This window comes from Cottoperca gobio, chromosome 14 (assembly GCF_900634415.1).
Source record: "Cottoperca gobio chromosome 14, fCotGob3.1, whole genome shotgun sequence".
NCBI lineage: Eukaryota > Metazoa > Chordata > Actinopteri > Perciformes > Bovichtidae > Cottoperca > Cottoperca gobio.
Window position 1 is genome coordinate 14,437,706 of NC_041368.1, and position 20,126 is coordinate 14,457,831.

The 20,126-nt window shown below is 41.1% G+C and overlaps 1 protein-coding gene across 1 annotated transcript in view; it reads right to left on the minus strand.

Annotated features, from left to right (window-relative positions):
* The window catches only part of frem2a (FRAS1 related extracellular matrix 2a), a 54,752-nt gene extending 35,441 nt beyond the window's left edge, over positions 1-19,311 (minus strand). Inside the window, 2 exon segments of the mRNA XM_029449010.1 lie at positions 11,393-11,482; positions 14,337-19,311. Of these exon segments, the coding sequence (XP_029304870.1) occupies positions 11,393-11,482; positions 14,337-19,311 (5,065 nt within the window).
* Positions 19,312-20,126: the final 815 nt, after the last annotated feature.

Below are 20,126 nucleotides of genomic sequence, written 5' to 3' on the forward strand. Positions count from 1 at the left end.
TGTAAAGCACCGTTCGGAGCGATAAACAATGCCTAAGTATGTGTGGCATTCCTGTGAGTGCTAAACTAAATGTCTGAGAGTATGCGTTTTACTATGCAGAGATGGAGAACAGTTTGCACAGACATAATGTGTAGCGTGTTAGAAAGGACATCTTATTTACTTCTGGTTAGGACAATTTAAAAGCGGTTTGTTTTTTCCTGTCATTTATGCCTCTTACATGCTGGAGCTGTAAGGTTGTTAAAAGCACACACAGCAGAGCACTTCACCTCCATCATTGTACAGGTCATAAACGGCAGCAGGGCATGGCTGTTAAAACCTTGTGCGAAAAAAGTGCTACTCTGTTAGTAATCCTGCACTCTGACAGTCTGATAACAGATAAAATAAGACTATTTCCCTCTCCCGTTCAATAAAACATCATACACATCATCATACGGAGTGGAGATGATGTTCTACCTTCATAACTAAGTACCCATACTGTAGGCTCAGCTCTCTGTCTTTAACATGATATGCCGACATGGTGCTAAAGTATAGCAGAGGTGAGAAGTTCAACACTTCAACAACATGCTGAGGTGAAGAGACATAACATAATCAGAGCTCTTGTATCCTTCAAAAAGCCTGTAGGCCAAGTTGAGGCTTCGCTTAGCTGGTGCAAATACAAAATACACAAAACTTCTCCATCCCAACTTCCCTGCAACCTTCAGTTTCATCCCTGATAGTAAATGCAGCATAAGCTGTCTGTGTTTGTGTGTGCATGTTTGTGTGTGTGTGTGTGTGTACCAGTCCTTCTGTGTGACCTCCCACTGAAGGAGCAGTGCACAGACAATAAGGATCTGAGTCCTCATTTCTCCAGCTTTTCAGAAGGATAAAAGACATCTCACATGTGCTGACCATACAAAGAAGCAGCTTTGAAATCAACTTCAATAGAGCTAAATTCACTTTACACCCTCTTTCAAAGGCTTTCCTAACAAAAACTCACCACAAGGTTTTTTTATTTTTTTTTTACCAATTAGGGATCATAGTTTCTGCACAAAAATGTTCAAGGATCAGGGCACTGAGAGAAATCTGCAGAGAAAAACTTTGATGTTACAGTTTTTTCATGCTGGCTTGTGATGTAGGATCTATTTTTCTACTTTACTTTATCACGGACAGCTGTCCAGTCAGAATACACTTTTTAATTATCATAAAGGGATCAAATCAAAAGCATGTCCCCTTATATGTTCAGTACTGTCATTTAAACTGTTTTAGATAATATAGACTCAGCTCCCGACTTGGGTAATTGTTGGTAGTTGAACCAAAGAGTCTCAACTAGATTATCTTACTTTTAGCTTTTTAGACTCTTTTAGCTTTTTGTTTTTGTTTTATGCTCAACACATTACTGTGTGGTTCAGTCTTAATGCTTTCATTTACCTCACTTTTAGAGAAAAAACTCAGCACTGTGTGGTTGTTTACCAATTACCTGGTGAACAAATTTGAACAAAGGAGCAGGCTAAACATCCAAATCCATTACCCAGACGTTAGTGAAAACCTAACCAGAGCTATGAGGACAGTGAATATTAGATTACTCCTAAAGTAGCTGGAAACACAGCTCAAAATGAATTCCAATGTTGCTGCTTACCTGTTTATTAAGATGTTAGCCTTGACAGAGACACTTTGGTGTAACTTTTATTTCCTGTTAAATCAAATGTATTTGCATACAAAGAGTGAAAGATCTCCTCCCACGGTCTACTTTTCTCTCCAACCTTCTCTTTCTAAAGATATGTAAATTCTTGACCCCTAAAAGAAACCTTCCACTAAGGTACAATCATTCATTCAAATGCACATCAAAACAAGTGCTACTGTCCTTCACATACTGTAGGCCTGAGTATCTGCACTGTGTCTAAATATCCCTGCCAGCCACAAGCAAAGACTCTCTCTTTCAAGTTATAACAATTGGGGCTATGTAAACCGAATCGGTTAACAAATTCTTGATCTGATGCCGACTTGAGTCAAAGTCATATGATTTGAGAACACAGACCTGCCACGCATGTTCTGTTTGAGTCTTCATGAGAGCAAACGTAAAAGCCCAGAAAGCTGTTATGCTTTTAGCGCGTAGCGATAAACACCAGTATTACACCAAGCAACCAAATCCCCATTACAACCACTTTACTGGTATTTACAGCTCTGCAATGTCTTAGGTAAAACTGTGTACACAATATATTGCAATTTATTTTATGCTGTATGTTACAGCCACACAATTGATTTCGTTCTTGGGATGATGAAAACATTTGAATGAAATCGTCAAGAAATACATGCATTACACAGTCAAACACAGTCTGTCAATGGCCACTGCTAGGCACAACAAATGTAGATAAAGCACTCATTCTGCAACCTGGGAGCGACTGCAATTTCAAAATTACAACATTAAATCTTCAGATAAGATGCTTTTTCAAGCTCTTTTCCAACACTCAGACTCCCATTTAGTCCTATAAACATAACTCACATTTATGTGTAGCATAACACACACTAATATATAGGTAGAACCATCATTCTCGGGTTTGTGTGAAGTGAATGTTAAAGTGTGTGTGGTAAGTGTGAAGGATGAGGTCGTCTCTCTTTGTGCTGGACTTTTGTGCTTTTGATAGCAGAGATTGCTGCATGTACTGTAACAGCCAACACTGCATATTAAAATGAAAGTAGAAACATCACCAACAGATTAATAAAGATTTGTTTTACTGACTTCATTTGATTCGAAGCAAATGTGGGATTAAACTCGTAGCTTCAGTCTCATAAAATCAGGGGCGTGCAGGACTTTCTTGAGGTTCAACTGTCTCAGAACAGCGTGTCTGAGACTTCACACCCAAAATGAAAGGATCTCCATCTGTAATCCTTTGTATACAAGTCCTCAACTCCCACTGCAACTGGCAACCATCAAACCCAATGATCTCTCCCACCGTGGATATCTTTCGAGAAACAGTGGCCAGAAAGTAATAGCTAAATCTGCTATTTATTCAGTTGGCAGCATTTTTACAAAGCACATAGCATGCAAAGCGCTGTGACACTCTTTCTGCTAAAAGATACGAGCAGTAATAGCTTTGTAGTAATAGAAGCCCAAGCACCATTCATCTGACAGGAGTACCTCTCTGCATAAATTGTGATGGTTGACAAAATACACATTTTCAAATACCTTTTATTTTATCCTGACAGACGTGTCAGGCGTGTAGTCACACAAACGTTAGGAGTCTTGGTGTGAGTGCAACTAGTGGCAAAGAAGATATCAAAGATTGTGATGGGTTCTGCACTCAGCTGTTTCTTTCCTATACAAGGTGTGTGTATGTGTGTGTGTGTGTGTGCATATGTGTGTGTGTGTGTGTGTGTGTGTGTGTGTGTGCATGGTCATGCATGAATCACACTGAAAGCAGGTCATCTTACAAGTCTTTAAGCAGCACCTTAAGCCACTGTCTTTGTGTGTGTGTGTATGTGTGTATCCCACTACATTTACACTTCGCCCAAGGCAATCAGCTTGATAGTGGAAATCTCCTGAGGTGTGATGAGATATCAGTAGGCTGACCAAGAATTCATGGCCCTGGGCAAACACAAGTATTTAAAATGCTGCTCAATTCAAGGGCAAGTTGAAGCCAACGTGTGTGAGCTTTCTTTGTTGTTAATTTACCGGGATCAAGTAAATTTCGACCGTCTTCAGATGTGTGTTGGTGATTATTTCCACTAGTCACTGCATTTGATCTACTTCACAGGACGTCAAACCAAACCAAATGGAAAGACAAAATCTGGTGTAAGAGTATTATACACTGTATATGTGCCTTTGGGCAACACAGGAAGTGAAGGGCATATACATTACCCGCCTCGCCCACCTGAGAGATAAAAGTTGCGTTGAACAGAATATTGTTTCCTCCTTACAATCAATAGCCAGCAGCCATGACTAGAAACACCTTAAGCGACCTTGCACATGAAACCATGAGAAACTGACTTCTGGGGCAGACAAACCTCACTCCTTTGAAGTTCTTGTGATGCACTTAATAACCGTGAGGTTTCTTACTGATGCCTAATACGACCCTGGGCATAGCTTAAAGGGAAAAGGCTTGGGGACAAAGAAATGGTGGATCCTTCAGGGGCATGTGTGCGTCTACAGTTGTGCATGTGTGTGTATAGATACGGGCTTATATCAGTGTGTAAACGCCTGCATGTCTGTGAGCGTGCTGAGTGTCAGATGAATGATAACAACTAAAAGCAATTGTTCTCCTGCATGATTGTTCTGTGCTCATCACAGAGACAGAACTCCAGCACGCCGATCACTCCAGCTTCTCCCTATACCACCAATATAATATTTAATTTAACAGAGGGATGAGTTCAATGTTTCTCAGGATGGTTACTGGCACTCCTGAGAGCAAACTGTGTCTGAGCACAGAGATGATAAACTAGATTCTGAAATCTCTGGTTTCTCCTTCCCTCTTTTTCCCCCCTCTGCTCTCATTTCCCTCCGTTATCTCCTTCAACTCCTTAAAACTGAATTTTATTTTGCCAGAAAATGTTTATTTTTACCTAAAATGTTACTTTAAAAGGTTCAATGTGTAATTCCTAGCCACCTGCTCCAAATAAATAGAGGGCAGCATTTCACCTCTACTACTGGGTCCATACAATCGAAATGCATCAATCATCAAAAAAAAGCCAACTATAGTATGTTAACCTGTTTATATTTTAGTTGTAGTAGTTTGTCATATTTATTGTATTATAAGTTTTAGAGTATTATAGTGAATTCTTTATATTGTGTATTGTATAGTACAGATATGTATCTCTCTCTTCTAGAGTTGATATATTTACTGTGTATTTCTTCACTTCTGTGTAAGTCAGTTCATTAGACTGCAGAAACTCTGAGTCAGTCTATCACTGCTATCTTATAATCTCCACGTGGGGCTTAGATATCTGTGTGTTAACTGTGGCACTGGGGGCTGTACGTTCCGTGTAACGTTATGTTTTGATAGTTTGCATGTTGGCTTGAATTCGGGGCGGCAGAGATGAGGAAATTACTGTTTCGTCGTCGGTGACTCGGAAACGGCCGGCACATATCCCAGCAACGGTAGTCACAGCGGATCTAACTTGTGTAACGGCAGCAACAGAAATTTTGACTGATCCGACAAGGAGTCGGCTAAATCAGTGCTATCTGCTGACCGCTAACGGAAGATCTGTCCGTCTCCCGTCTCTCTCGCACACACTAATCCCGTCAAAGCAGCCTCCCGCGAACGGTGAGAACAAGGCTGCGAGTCGTTTTCTCGTTTCTGCCACTTTGGATTAAACCAAAACAAACTATCAAAACGTGCAAAGATCATGGCTGTAATGTTGACAAGCCCTGAGTCTGCCGGAGTCAGGCAGCTGTACTTCTTCTCCCTCTGCACTGAGGGCAGACTGGCGCTACAGTGACTCACTATCGCCTCTAGAGGAACGAGTGGTATTACAAGACTGGACGGGGCGGCATTAGTCAGTTAGTCTGCTAATTTCAGTAGATATCTCTGCAACACAATACATAGACGTCTTTGACACAAGTTCATCACTGTTACCTGTTTAAATTCTCTCACATCTTACACATTGAACCTTTAAGATATATGTTTTTCATTATAGGGTTTCAAATTACAAATAATAAAGCAGAGCTCACAACAGCTCCCCAGTGCCGTGTATTTTTATATTGCAAAAAATGCTCATAAAGTCACTTCACGTTGATATGGTCATATGACGTAAATATAAATTAAAGGTCAATTAGGATCCATTAAAAATAAAATGGAAGGAATCAGACGACCTAGTAAGGATGACTTGAGACTTGATGTGAGCTTTCCAACTGTTTCATTTTGTATAGACATAATCATACACCCTATAGGAAGAAGTAAAGACAGGGTAAAAATTAGATGAAAAAAAAAACTGCTAAAAAAAGAGTAAAGTAACTGTGTGAAAAAAGCTGTTAATTGGGTGCAATGTATTCATTTAGTAAAAAATGTAAATCAGAACATTTCGGTGGCAAAATAAATGTGGAAAATATCCAGCTTTTTGTTGATTCTTGAGATTAGAGGGTGTTTGGTCATGCTTGTGTGTTTACACGTCGACTCGTCGGCTGTCAAGCATAGAGAGAGACGGAACCAAAGATGATTAACATGATGAAAAATGTCTTCAACAAGTCTCACATCTCACATCTCAGCGCTCTAATGAGATGCTGATCATCGCGCGCGACATTCGCAACTGCAGAATGAGCTGTAATCCTACAACAGAGCGACCCATCAGCGCCAACGCTGACAGACAAACACGGCAGGCGAGTACAGGCAGCAGGAAACGACAGCGAGGGTGTGACAGTAAAACCAAATTCTGATGCCTGAGACAGACTCGACACTGTGCACAATATAAATTGAAGCATACTTTGAGATTAAACTCAGAGAGACAGGAGGGCAAAATACTGTACCTCGAGAGGAAAAGAGGACATTGATAGGCAGTAAGACCGACAAAAATAACACTAAAGAATGAAATATATAATGAACATGGGTGCCGAGAGGAGTAAAATATTGGAATGATAAAGCACATCCAACAAAATCTAAGCCTGAGAGTGTGAGAAGGGAGAGATGAAGAGGATGAAGAAGGGAGAGTTTGGCCCTTGGAGAAGTGAGTGACAGTAAATTCCTGAATGCAGACAGATAAAGAGAATCCTCTCCTAAAGCCAGGGGATGTGTTAGTGTGTGTGTGTGTGTGTGTGTGTGTGTGTGTGTGTGTGTGTGTGTGTGTGTGTGTGTGTGTGTGTGTGTGTGTGTGTGTGTCATTCTGTGCTGCATGCTGATGTATTATCTTGCATTTCTGCCCTAATCAGTAAACTTTGCTGGACAGGTTGACAACAAAAAAAAAAAAGGTCAAGGGATTAACCTCCATTTTTAGCTATGGTGACAGTCGATTTAAGCCTGGGATTGTTTGTGTTTTAGGTTCTTTCAAATCACCTTTCAAAGCAGGTGAGATGCATTAAAAAAGGATTGGGAAAAGTTATAGTACAATGAGTTTCAACTTTGGAAACAAATTAAATACAGCTTTTTAAATTCCAGGAAATCCAGCAATCTAAAAGCAGATTATCCAATTTACATTCAGTGTGTTCATGGATGACTTCAAACTTCTGAGCCAAGACTTAATCAGACTCTGTCATTCTACTATTGAGTTTAAAAGTTATTATAGAAGCAGTTGAAAATGGACTTCTTTATTTCTTTTTCAGCGACTGATTTCTTTCATCCATTAGAAAAGAAAGTCTGCATGCTTATAAATAATTTGTTACGCTTATCATTCAACGGAGAAGAGGGCAGCATGAGGAGGTCATGTCATCTGAAGTGTTGGCACTGCTCTCATGGGAAAAAAAAAAGAAGCCCTTTTGAAGAAAGGAGAAATAAGTCACAGTGGCCACCACAGATCCACAACCAATCACACATCATGCACAAACAAAACTGATGATAAAGAACCGGTGCCATTGCAGTGCAATCTGCGGTTATACTTATTCTTCTAACAGGAACAAGTGTGTGACGTTTCACACAAAGTATTTTGTTATATTCAAGAGATATTTGTAAGTCCAAAGAATGCATGTACTATAATGTATGTATGTGTGTGTGTGTGTGTGTGTGTGTGTGTGTGTGTGTGTGTGTGTGTGTGTGTGTGTGTGTGTGTGTGTAGTCTGTTCAGTGTAGCGTGGAAAGAATAGGGATATAAAAGCTGCAGGAGATGTTTTAAGGGGATGTATTGTAACTTTAGATGAAGCAGTGGCGTGTCGGGGTTGCTCATGTGCAAGGAGGGGTGAGGGTGGATGAAAGGATTCTATTGTAACAATCAACCTCGTTTGCAGTGGGAGGAGAAACATACAGACAACACGACAGGATGAGCAGAGGTCGAGACAAAACACTCAGCAGGTACTTCCTTCTCAAAAAAGATATTTTCTGTGTGTGAATATATAAAGCATCTCTTGCTTTGTAACAACATGAACATGACCAATCATTTCTATGATATATTGTATTTTTAGGTAGCAGGGTTATTGCCCTATATATAGATAATAATAATAATACATTTTATTTATAGAGTGCTTTTAAAAGGTACTCAAAGACGCTTTACATGCACATATAACATTAGAAATTATATAGATATCTTGGAGAAAAGTAGAACGGAACAATTTGGTAATTAATCGATCGGTCAATCGACAACAATAATCGGCAACTATTGTGTTAACGATTGTGATAATTGATGGATTGTTTAATTAGATTTTCAAGAAAAAACACCAAACATTCTCCTGTTCCCGCTTCTCTAATCTGATTTTGCTTTTCTTTGTTTGTTTTCTTTGCTTATGTGACGGTAAACAGAATAGATGTCTCTTTAAGACAAGATAAGAAGACATTTTTGACATGTTTATGACATGTTTATGACATTTTATAGACAAAATTATTAATCAAGTAATGAAGAAAATAGTTGGCCAACCAATCTATAATGAAATTCATCATTAATTGCAGACCCACTTTTTTTTATTGTAAGTATTTCGTTTTCATCATCGTCAAATTTGTCTCAATGTAATTTGTGTTGTGTTTTTTTTCTGCTGCTCATTATAACTGGCATCTGAACCTCCCACTGCCAAAGAGAAGCCTGGGAAACAAGCCATGTTGCAGCCCATTACAGTTAACTATAGTGATCCTGGCGAGTCTTAACCTGTGACAGAAGGTGCTTCCTGGTGAAGATGAGCCTGTAATAGGGCCATGTAATTACCAGGGGCTGCCTTGGAGCTCTGCCCAGCTCAGACGCCCAGGGCTCTCATTACCCACAATGCTGCCTGGGCTCTTAAATATCAGACACCTCTTTGTGCTTTGTGCTGGAGGCACGACCACCCTTTAGCCTACGGCTACCCCTCTGTGCTTGGCTGTGTGGGATTATTTGCGTGAGTGTGTACCATCAAGCATCTGGATTAGTGTTTTAAATATATATATAATATATATATATATATATATATATATATATATATATATATATATATATAGAGAGAGAGAGAGAGAGAGAGAGAGAGAGAGAGAGAGAGAGAGAGAGAGAGAGAGAGAGAGAGAGTTGATTTGGGGGATATTTTGGGGGAGGAAGAAACTGAGAAAGATGCTTTGCATTTTGTTGTACCTGCCGCTGTGATTTACTGCAGTGCTGTTTTTCAACAACATGTTAACAGTGTGTTATTTAAACCTTCGTCTGCAAATTCTATATCTGGAATCCATAAAAAACAACTCTCCTGAGATCCAAGTGGATCCAGTAAACCCATGGATTGATAATCTAAACTCATGTACTTCAATGAAAGCGTTCATTTTAAAAGATGTGGGCCTTTTTATTTAAGACAGACTGTTGCCAAGAGCAGAGGGAAAAAAAGGAAAAAGAAAACTTTACAGGAGCATAGACAATCAATTTGTCCATGTTTCTCCTTTCAAGTGCATAGCGGAACTGTAATTCTTCTACCATTAGCACTGTCTCCTAAGTGCACAAGCACCACAGTGTAAACATTTAGACTAGACTATCATATCTAATCATACAGAAGGAAAATCAACTGAGGGAACTGATTATGTTGCAACTTATTCCAAATGCATTCTGTCACACAATAAAAAGTAGGCACACATTTGTACAATACGGTTGTGGTGAGAAAATGTAATTAAGGGTGAGCACCACTCAATAATTAAAATATAAGAAAGAGAGGAGAATCCAAAACCAACTGAGCGCGTAAACCCCTGAGATCTTTAAAACATAATATGTATGGCCGGAGAGTTGTGGCTCTGTGGTCGTGACACTTAAAAGCCTAAAACACAATGTCATGGTTTTATGAAAGGATTCATTGTGGGTCTTTTATTCTTTTAATATGAAATCTAGACATTTGTATATCTTAAAGTCATTCCATGTGTCAGTCATCTAAGAACTTATACTATATTGCTTAACAAACTTTTTTTATTTTTTTATTAATTATTACTATTCAATATGGTGCCCCCCCCCCCCCCCCTATAGGACAACATATAAGGAATGTTGCATCTAACAAGACAAAGACCACCAACCTTTTGCTAATGTTTTAGTATTGGCAACATGTCCCACTTGTTTGTGTCTCCACTCTTGTATATTTTTGCCACATTTATTAATTGTGAGTGCATTTCCCCTATAGTGTATGATTTTCCTCTTGTATATGTTTTGTTCTTATTAGGCCCGCTGATATAAATACACAAATAATTGCTGATCTTAAGCAAATTAACCACCTCTTAAGCAATCCTTCAATGTGATACATTTCCTACACAAGAGTCCCAGTTGCTGATTGTTCAATAAGCTGTCGCCTGAGTAAACGGACTCTAATTTCATACACATTGTAAGCGAATATATAGGACGCAATGTACAGAATTTAAAGAGGCCATTTCATGAGCATGAATTAGGAGGTGATTCACTGTCATAATGCGATGCAAGTTAGTCATAACACAGAGGGTTTTACACATTAAAATAAAAGTGTGTTGCTATTTCCTCCAAATGCTTGCTCTATGAATGGGAGTTGTCCTTGCACTGTACAATATGTATTGTGTATTTGAAATACATGTTGTTAAAACATTTTATTTTATGCTGAGAAATCTGCCTTGGATGAAGATAGAATATCGAGTAATACTAATTGACATATCCTGAAGCCATATTTACAAATGACCCAGGCAGTCGCTTTAAATCAAGAAACGGTGAAAGTGACGTGTGTTAATCTCGACGCCTCAAAAAATTACTTTTCTATCTTTGATGAATCTGTGAGCCTCATCAGTTCATCAGTAAGTTAATACGATGCAGCATCATTTGCAGTGTGCAGTTACAGACAAAGGGCTTCTGTCAGCCTATGCAGATTTGTCAGAGATTGATATTCTGACCCCCAGCTGCTCTGAATGGCAGATCACTTTATAAGCAAATCCTGAATGAAATAAAGTCACTGTCGCCTCGTGCATCTGAAGCTGATGGAGAAAAGGCTTCCATTCAGCCCAGTGGTTATAAAATGAAAACAGAATATCAAAAATATTCTTTACTGAACTGTAAAATGCCAGGAACAACTAAAGAAATTCAACTCACTAAAAGTTGGAATATGACGCGAATGTGTTTGTCTGAACCCTGACAACTAGCGTAGGAGAGGGGTGAAGAGGAGAGTTACAGATTCAGTTGAAGAGATGAGTGTAAAGGTTAGAGAGGCTTTACTATATGCAAAACGTGACAGGTGTGATCTTCACCTGAGCCAATTTGTATCTTTCAACATTTTATTGAAATGTCACTTGGAAAAACATTCGGGACCTTTCTGCTCGTATCGTGTTAAGTCTCTGTGCAGAAAAAAGACTCAAATTAAAATGCAAATATAGAAATAAAAAAGGTGAAATCTTACCGTTATCCTCAACGGAGAAGTGGAAGACATCAGATGTGACGTTTTCTTCATTCCGTAACACATAGCAGATGTTCAGGTCATCAATATCAGCTGTAACAGGAAAGTAACTTTAGTTTTTTGGAGGTTATAAAACAGGTATAAAAGTCAAGGCTGCAAAAAAAATGAAATCTGTGAAAATATGGTAAAACCCCGTCAACCTCAAAACCAACAAAGGAAAACAAACAAAAACATTGAAATAACAAGCAACAAAACATTTTTTTTAGATGTAATTAATGCCATGCAAATGAAGGCCTGTGTACTCTGCATTTTAAAGTGAAGGGTCATGTCAATGATGCTTGATGAAAAATGTAACCTTGCCCCAACTTAGAGCAAAGTAAATGGCTAAATTACAAATTGTATATCGAAGAGACTTGCCCTTGTCAAGATTAAAAATAAATATTTAACAATTTGCATTTCAAGATAAAAAAATAAAAACTTTGATGTGAAGTTTCATGCTGGCTACACAGAAATAGCCTCAAACACACTTTGAAGTTGTATTGTGGCTTTGTGGCTTGTTCAAGTACTCTCACTGTCGAATAATTGTTCAAAGATGGAAGCAGTCCCGCTTCAGCATCATACTTGCTACAGTAACAGCATGTCTCTAGTATCACACTGATTCTGTTCCTTATCAGCACTCAGCATGAACAATTTTAACTTTTAACCATTAACAGAGAAAGCGTTCTTAAAGTCATGCATCCAGAATCCAGAACGATAAGGCCGCAACCTCAAACTTGAGACAGCTCGAGCTAAACCAACAGAAAACGTTTAAATCCTGAACCTGCCAGCCCTCTGTCAACAGCCCCGAAAACCAGGTGACAGTGGATCTTTTAATGACAGACGAGAGTGAGAATGTTAAAAGCAGGATTGAGGTGGGCACCTACACTTCCACAGCTGTTTTCTTAGCTTCTATAAATTACAGGGTTTCTGCCTTCCCTTTTTTTTTTTCAACATTCTCCAGAAATGTCTATTACAGTACTAAAGAAATCATCAACACTGTGAAAGGGCTTGGCCTCTGCGAACCACCTTCTTCAATAATACATTTCCGAGGAAGGAGGTTCATAAAAGTATAAACCCCTGACTCCTTGCTGCTGGGATGCATCTTAAACCTCTTAGTGGCTTCCTGTCATTGCTGCTTTTCCTTCTCTCAGTCTAACATAGAGACACAGATAAAGAAATGCATGGCGATATTACATTTAAACCTAGAGAGTATTTTTTCAGACTAGTGTTCATCTTTTCACATTAGCCAGTATCGATTTGCTCGCGCTAGAGAGGCGACAGGAGAGACGGCAAGAGAAACGTCTTCTCTGGAGTTTTTGTGACACAGCCTTGAACCCGAGGACCTTGCAAATGTAAAGTCAACACTGTGAACCGGGGGCACATTGTTCATCAAATATTTAAAGAGAAAGCCTCACGGGATGTGCCCTGGAAATAGGAAGAGTAAATAAAGAGCGAGGGATTGTCTCTTTCACCTGACTGATTCCTCTGACGAGCCTGTTTGCTCTCGCGCACTCACTCTCTCACGCCCCTTGCCTCATTCTTTATTTCTCTCATGCCACCTACACCTCCCGCTTCCCCCCTTCTCCCCTGCCTCCTTTGCACTCTCTTTCACTTTACCTGCTCCCTCTTCCCTCTCTGCTACCCCTTTGCCTCTTGTTCTCGCCGTACTCTTGTCTCATGTGTGCCCTTTCTTTTTTCTTTTCAAAGACTGGAGCCGCACAGTGGTATGCAGAAGTGTCCATCTCCTGCACACTGAAGAGCTCTTTTCCACTCTCAATTCTCAGCCCCTGTCTGGGCTTATGCCAAGCTGTGGCACAAGCAGGTGAATCTTCTTACTTGTTTGTATAATTGCCTCAGCATGAGATACTGCATTGATTGCGTTGCTTAAAACCTCAATCAGCGGCATTGTTGTCTTGATTGTGTCTACATTATCAATAAACAGACATAAATGTTTTACAAATTCATATTTCGGGTAGCATATCTCGCTCCATGAATGTATGTTGCTGGTGCACAGATATGTATTTTGTTTGAGAAGTTTCAGATTTCTATATGAATATGTAAGATGGACAAACTGCTATAAATGATTTAAAATTTGAATTGACCTGGTCAAACCGTGAGAATGTGCCACAACGAAAATGTCATCCTGTCACTAAAAGATATGCTCTGACCTTTTCACATGATACTTCTGTCCTGCTTCATTTAACAAACCACTGTAGAGAACATCAGATGTGAACATTTCCCCGGAGATGCAGAAATAATAAATTATTCATCTCTAACCGTCTACAAGACATTTTCGTGAAACATCAGCCTCTAACTTTGCTAATTATGATTTGATGAGGAAGGCACATCTAAAATCTAAAAATCACTATTGAAAATCCCAAGCCTGCACTGTCACACATATGAATAATTATTACTCCATAAATTAAAATCTTTGGTATGCAGTGTGGAACATTAATCAAAACTTACATATTTTCATTGATTTTTTACTTTTTAACTTTCTTTCTGAAGTTTAGTATCACTTGAGTATCTCATCACACATTAGGGGAATATGATTATTTAATTACAATAAAACATTTATAAAACCACTTTCATTTGCCAAATTAGCAAAATAATGATACTCAAAAACATGTAAGATGTTTGAGGAAAGGCATTTCTTAAATGACAGAATTACATGTATTGTTGTTTTCACCAATAATAACTGTAATATTTTTGTTTATATTTAGAGATTTGTATAACCTTTAAGGTTTTGTTTACTAGAATTGACAATTACATTTAAAATCCCTTTTTTCTAGAGCCCAACATCTGTCGTGCACAGTACTTAAAAAAAACATTGTCATTTAATTATGCCATCCACATGCAATATTAATGCAAAGGTCGTACATTATAATAATGGTGGGTGTTTGTTTACCTTGACTAAATGTGTTGATGGAGTTGTTCCCTTGTCCCAGGTTAACGATGTAACCATGTTTGGGCTGCGTGGTGACGTGGAACACCAGGGAGGCAGGGGTACTGTCTCTGTCCACTGCTCTCAGCACTTTGGGGCTGAAGGGGAACCCAAGGTGACCTGTGGCCAAGATCTTCAAAGTAGGGGCACCTTTATTCACCACGATCTGGGGGACGCCATTGTCGATTGCCACAATGGTGATCTTCACGGTTTGAGGGCGGCGAGTCTCGAACACAGTGTCCGGGAAAACGTAAAAGTCAGTGTGCGTGCCATCGGTGACTGTAAAGGAGAAGGAGTCCTCTGGTGATTCAGTTCCGTCGTGCTTGTAGCTGATGAGGTTTTCATTGAGGTCTTGTTTGGTGAAGCTGGTGACGTGCGAGGATCGGTTGTACAGGAGTTTGCCATGAACAGGCAGCTGGGTGACGGTGAATTTCAGCAGCTTCTCAGCTGTGTCCTGGTCCTCAGCGGTGAGCTCAAATGGTGTAATTAGCTTAATCTGCCCTTCTGTGACAACTAAATTATTCACAGTAACAACAGGTTTCTTATTATCAACATCCACGATAGAGACTCTGAATGTTCTGAAAATAGGATTATAGCCGTCAGTGACTTCAAACTCAAAACTGTCCATTTTTACTTCATCGTCTGAGGTGTGGATGTAGTAAATCTTACTGCCAGCCAGCTGGAGCTGAGTAAAAGATACAATTGGCATCCCGGGAGTATCTGTACACTCCAGGTGGCCTCGGACCGGGGCCCTTGTGACGGTGAAGACTAAGTTCTCATCAGGGCTGTTGAGGTCAGTGGTGCTGAGAAGATCTGTGGTTAAAGTCACTCTGCCACCTTCTCTCAGAGACACGCCTTTACTGACCACATCAGGGAACACCATGTCAATACTGCCCACAGTGATGTAGAAGTAACGATCAATAAGTGGGTTTATTCCATCGGTGACATCAAATTTAACCAAGTCTCGAATGCCCTCCTGACCGTTGTGTGTGTAAAGGATAAGCCCTGCGTCGATTTCAGCTTGAGTGAAATTCATGCCTAGCGTGATGTTCTCCAGAGACCCAGATGGTATTTTCCTCTGCAGTAGACCCTGGCTAGGTGCGAACCGGATGATATATGTCAGCGCACTGTCATCTGAATCTAAATCTGTTGCTTTGAGCACTTTATTGTTGATCTCTTTGGTCTCCCCAATTTCCACCTCCAGGCCGTCGTTGATGAGCAGTCTGGGGGTCTCGTCGTCGACGGCAATGATCATAACCACGGCTGTTTTCTGCACAGAATACTTTCCATCAGTCAGAGTGACATCAAAGCTGTCCTCCGTTGTCTCTGAGTCATCATGCTCATAAATAATACTTGATGCCTCCCTAATCTGCTCTAAAGTGAAATTAGTCACCAAAACTGAGCCTGTGGATAGCTGGTTTAAAAGGGCACCATGTTTAGGAGGTTTGGAAATGATGAACATCAGCTCCTCAAGTGGAATATCGGCATCAGCCCCGTTCAGAATAGGAGTGTCGATGACAATGTTCATACCCTCCATCACAACTATCTCCCTCAAATAAATCTGCGGCTTTTCATCATTTGCTGGGATGATGACAATTGGTAAGAAATGGTTCTCTGAGAAATTGATGCCATCAGAGCACCAGAACGTGAATCTGTCTTCCACTGGCTCTACCCCTTTGTGAATGCTCTGCACATAGTAGATATTCCTCTCCCTGATGTCTCTGATTGTAAAAGCACTGATCGCTGTTCCTGACCTGGACTTTTCGGAGCCTGGGGCGGGTGAAATATTTTCCACATAGCCGGCAGTGGGCTGGACAATGATGGTGCAAAGGATATCATCCGTTGGAGTGTCATTATCATCAGCGTTCAAGTGCTCAGGGCCGATGGCATATTTCTCCCCTTCAATGACACTGAATTGAATCCCGACTCCGACCTCGGGGGCCTGGCTGTCAACAGGAAGGATAGTGACTCGAACATGGACTCCGTTGACCTTATTGCCACCCACCGTCCAATCATCGGACATGTCTGTGAGAGTCAAATTGAAGCCATCCAGCTGAGAGGAGAGACCTATCTCACCACCGGTGTGTGCGTACACAACCACACCATTAATAATATCCGCCTGTGTAAACCTAGTGGCAGGCACTCCTTTAACCAATACTTCACCCATAGCTGGAGGATCTTCCACAATAAAGGTCAGGTGGAGGTTGTCTGTGTCATCATCATGGCCTTGAATGACATTAGTAGTGATTTCTGTGGCTCCGTTTTCCAGCACATCTATATGAGAGCCGATTGTTCCCGCAGGCAGGCTGACGGTGGGAATTTCATCATCGACAGGCTTTACGTTAACTTTGACCGTTACAGTTACAACATGAATCCCATCACTGACATCCAGCTGAAATTCATCGCTCGTTGTCTCCTCTCCACCATGAATGTATGATATCTTCCTCTCTGAGATATCCTCAAGTCTGAAAAGCCCTTTTTTCTCTAGATCAGTGAATCCAACCTGGACCTGACCATGTTTAGGGGGCTGGATTAGAGTAAAAGTAATCTGTTTACTGTCTGTGTCGAGGTCAGCGGTGTCCAGCTCCGCAATACTGATGATGTGCATGCCGCGTTCAAACACAGTAAAGCCTGTATTTGTAATCTGAGGGGGTTTGTTGTTGACGGGCTGGAGATAGATAGTGAATGCTCCTTCTACGGTGTTCCCAGCCGTGTCTTCCACAGTGTAACGAAACTGCACGACATGGGCTGTGATTCCAAGCTCAACATCAGGGGGGCCATATGAGATCTTATGATGGTTAATTTGAGCTTGTGTGAACTCAGTGACTTCAGTGTCGGGGCTGTCTGTCAGAATCAAAGAGCCGAACACAACTGGATTATTTTCATCGGTATCTATCGGGAGCTGGATAACTGTGTATTTGAGGTCACGGTCCTCAGAGTCCAAATCAGTGTAGCGCAGAACATCTTTGCTGAAATGAGTTAGCTTGTACTCCTGAACGGTCATCTGCAGGGTGGTGCCAGGGAACAGCTCAGGGGGTACGTCATCTATGGGTAAAACCCGGATTATAAATACACTCTCTCCTGACTCATTAGGGGGGTCATTGTCATCCTGAACTGTGAACACAAACTGATCCATGATGGTATCTGTGTTGTGAGGGCCTGTGTGCTTGTAAAACAACTTCCCATCAGTGATATCTTTCTGAAGCCACTCTGTCACCTCTTTCTCATACACTTCATCCTCAGCGTTGAATTTCCAAGAGGAGGGGTCCTCTGGAGCATCTGACTGCCTTAAGAGCACTGTGCCAATGGTGGAAAAGGGAGGAAAAATGGTGAATTTAATAGTTGAGTCCTCAGAGTCAATATCGGCAGCACTGAGCATGAGGGGAGATATAAGCATCATCTGGTTTTTGAATAGCACCAGGCCGGTGTCGGCATTTATAATCGGTGGCTCATCATCAGTTGGAACAATTGTAATGGGGAAGAGGAATTCAACTTCATTTTTTCCATCCGACATCTTGAAGACAATGTTGTCGCTGTATGTGTCGCTCCCATCGTGCTGGTACACAACAACCCCTGTTGTCAGGTCAGCAGGTGTGAAGAGTTGCCTGTGAGAGCCCAGCACCATGAGGTCCCCGTGGCGCAGCCCATCCACCACTGTGATGGTGACAGTGTCCAGGTTGTCTTCATCGCTGATCTCCAAGTTGTGGCCGCTGAAGAGAGGCCGAGACTGCCCCTCGTACAGCAGCTGACCCGTGTTGCGCGTCACAACAGGGGCCAAAGAGTTCATCAGCTTTACAACTATCATAAAAGCGAAGGGGTCTGAGACAGCCCCGTCTGTGTCTACCACCTCAAACTCAAGCTGGAAAATCCTCTCAGTGTCTGCATCCAGAGAGGGGGGCTTGTAAGCTATTTTCAGATCACGTAAGTCTCTCTGGTAAAAAGATGTGATGGGGAGGTTTCTGTCATCAGTGCTGACTATGTAGCCCTCCTCATAAGATAAGGGAGAGGTGATGTTGAAAATAAGCTCATCTGGGTCTGACTCTGCATCTTCAGCCGCGAGCATATCAGGGGTGAGGGCGGTCATAACAAACTGGCTGATCTCCATCATCATCATGGACACAAAGCTGGGTTTGGGGGGAGAGTTTTCTTCTCCGTCTTTGATGCGAATCATAAGATGGAAATACTCCTGTTTCACTAGGTTGCCTTCCTTATCATGCAGCTCCACAACCATGGGAACATAGTCCCTGTTTGGAGACTTGCGGTCAAACGTGTGCTGATAGCGGATGTCAGCTTGTGTGAATTCATCACAGTCCATCATTTGGGAAAGTTTCCCTCCATCAACGAGTCTTCCATATCGAGGCAGAGCACTGCCACTAGACAGGGCTGTCACCTCACATTTATGAGAGTCTCTGTCATAAGTAAACTCTAAAATCTTCTTATCAATGGGGTTACTGATCGCTTTGAGATTATCAACAGTGAGTGGCATGTTTTTGGTTAGTAACTCTAGCTGCGTAAAAACTACTTCAACCTCCATCATGAACGGGATAATAACGGTTTCAGTTTGCGCATCATACCTGAGCTGCAGCCTCACTCTGTCTTTAACCGGGCTTCTCGACCCGTAGTGGGAGTATGTCACCTCATTGGGACCGAAATCACACGGAAACTTTTTGGGAGAGAGATGCCCCGGTCTCTGAGAGAGCGGATCGTTATCCAGGACGGTGATGCTGCACCGGTCTCCCGGCTGCGTCTGAATCACCAAATCATTGATGGGATCAATGAAGATAGATCTCCCGAAAGGCACACGTATTCCGCTGTTGGCTACCAAGATCGCATCTTCTGACAGTTCAGATCTCAGTGCGTAAAATAATCCAGAGCTGTCGGGCTGCGCGAAAACAATACCTGTTACTGAAAAACACAGGAGAAGTCCGTGGAACAGCATCGTGGCGACTGATCCAAAAGCAGTCGCTCTGCCAAGGTGATGTTGAGAAACGTTGAGGTTATTTTACTCGAAAAGGTAAAAATCTCCAAAGTGTTGGGAGTCAGCTGGATGCCTACACGGTGACTCCCATGCATCTATCCGTCCGGACCTTCGACATACTCCACGAGAATAGCGCGCAGGAGTTTTAACTTCAGACACTTGAGAGCCTGCGTAAAAGTGCTACCGCCCATCTCTGCATATATTGCAGGATTTTGAGGGCTTGTTAACTCAGCCCTGTCGCCAATGGGCAGTACAGCTGACATTCACAGGAGGGCGGGGACTAGAAGATAGACTAATTTACACAGATTCAATACATTACTGAGTTTGTCCTATCAGGACTATTCTTTGTAATATGAGTTTGAGAATGAGATTTAAAGATAATATTGCCCTGAAGATAAATAGCATATTTAAGAATTGATCAAAAATAATCTCAAACACAGATAATACAATCATGTCATCTATCAACGTTCAGAGACACTGATGAAATTGGGAGAAATGTCTAAATTGTAACCCAGGGGGCTGCAGATATCTACAATGTTTTCCATGCTATGTCAGAAAGAGAACGTTTAATAACTCCACTAACTTTGTTATGTCACTGCTTTGATGATAGAGGCGCAATTTACTTACTAAAGGTTTGAATAATGAATTAATATTTTTTAGCAATGATATATATATTTGTTTTCTTATATAGTCAAACTGTTCAATTAACCCCCTACTGAATACAGATCATTGTGCATACAGCATTAGCTGAGCTCTCAAATTTCTCGAGTGCAACA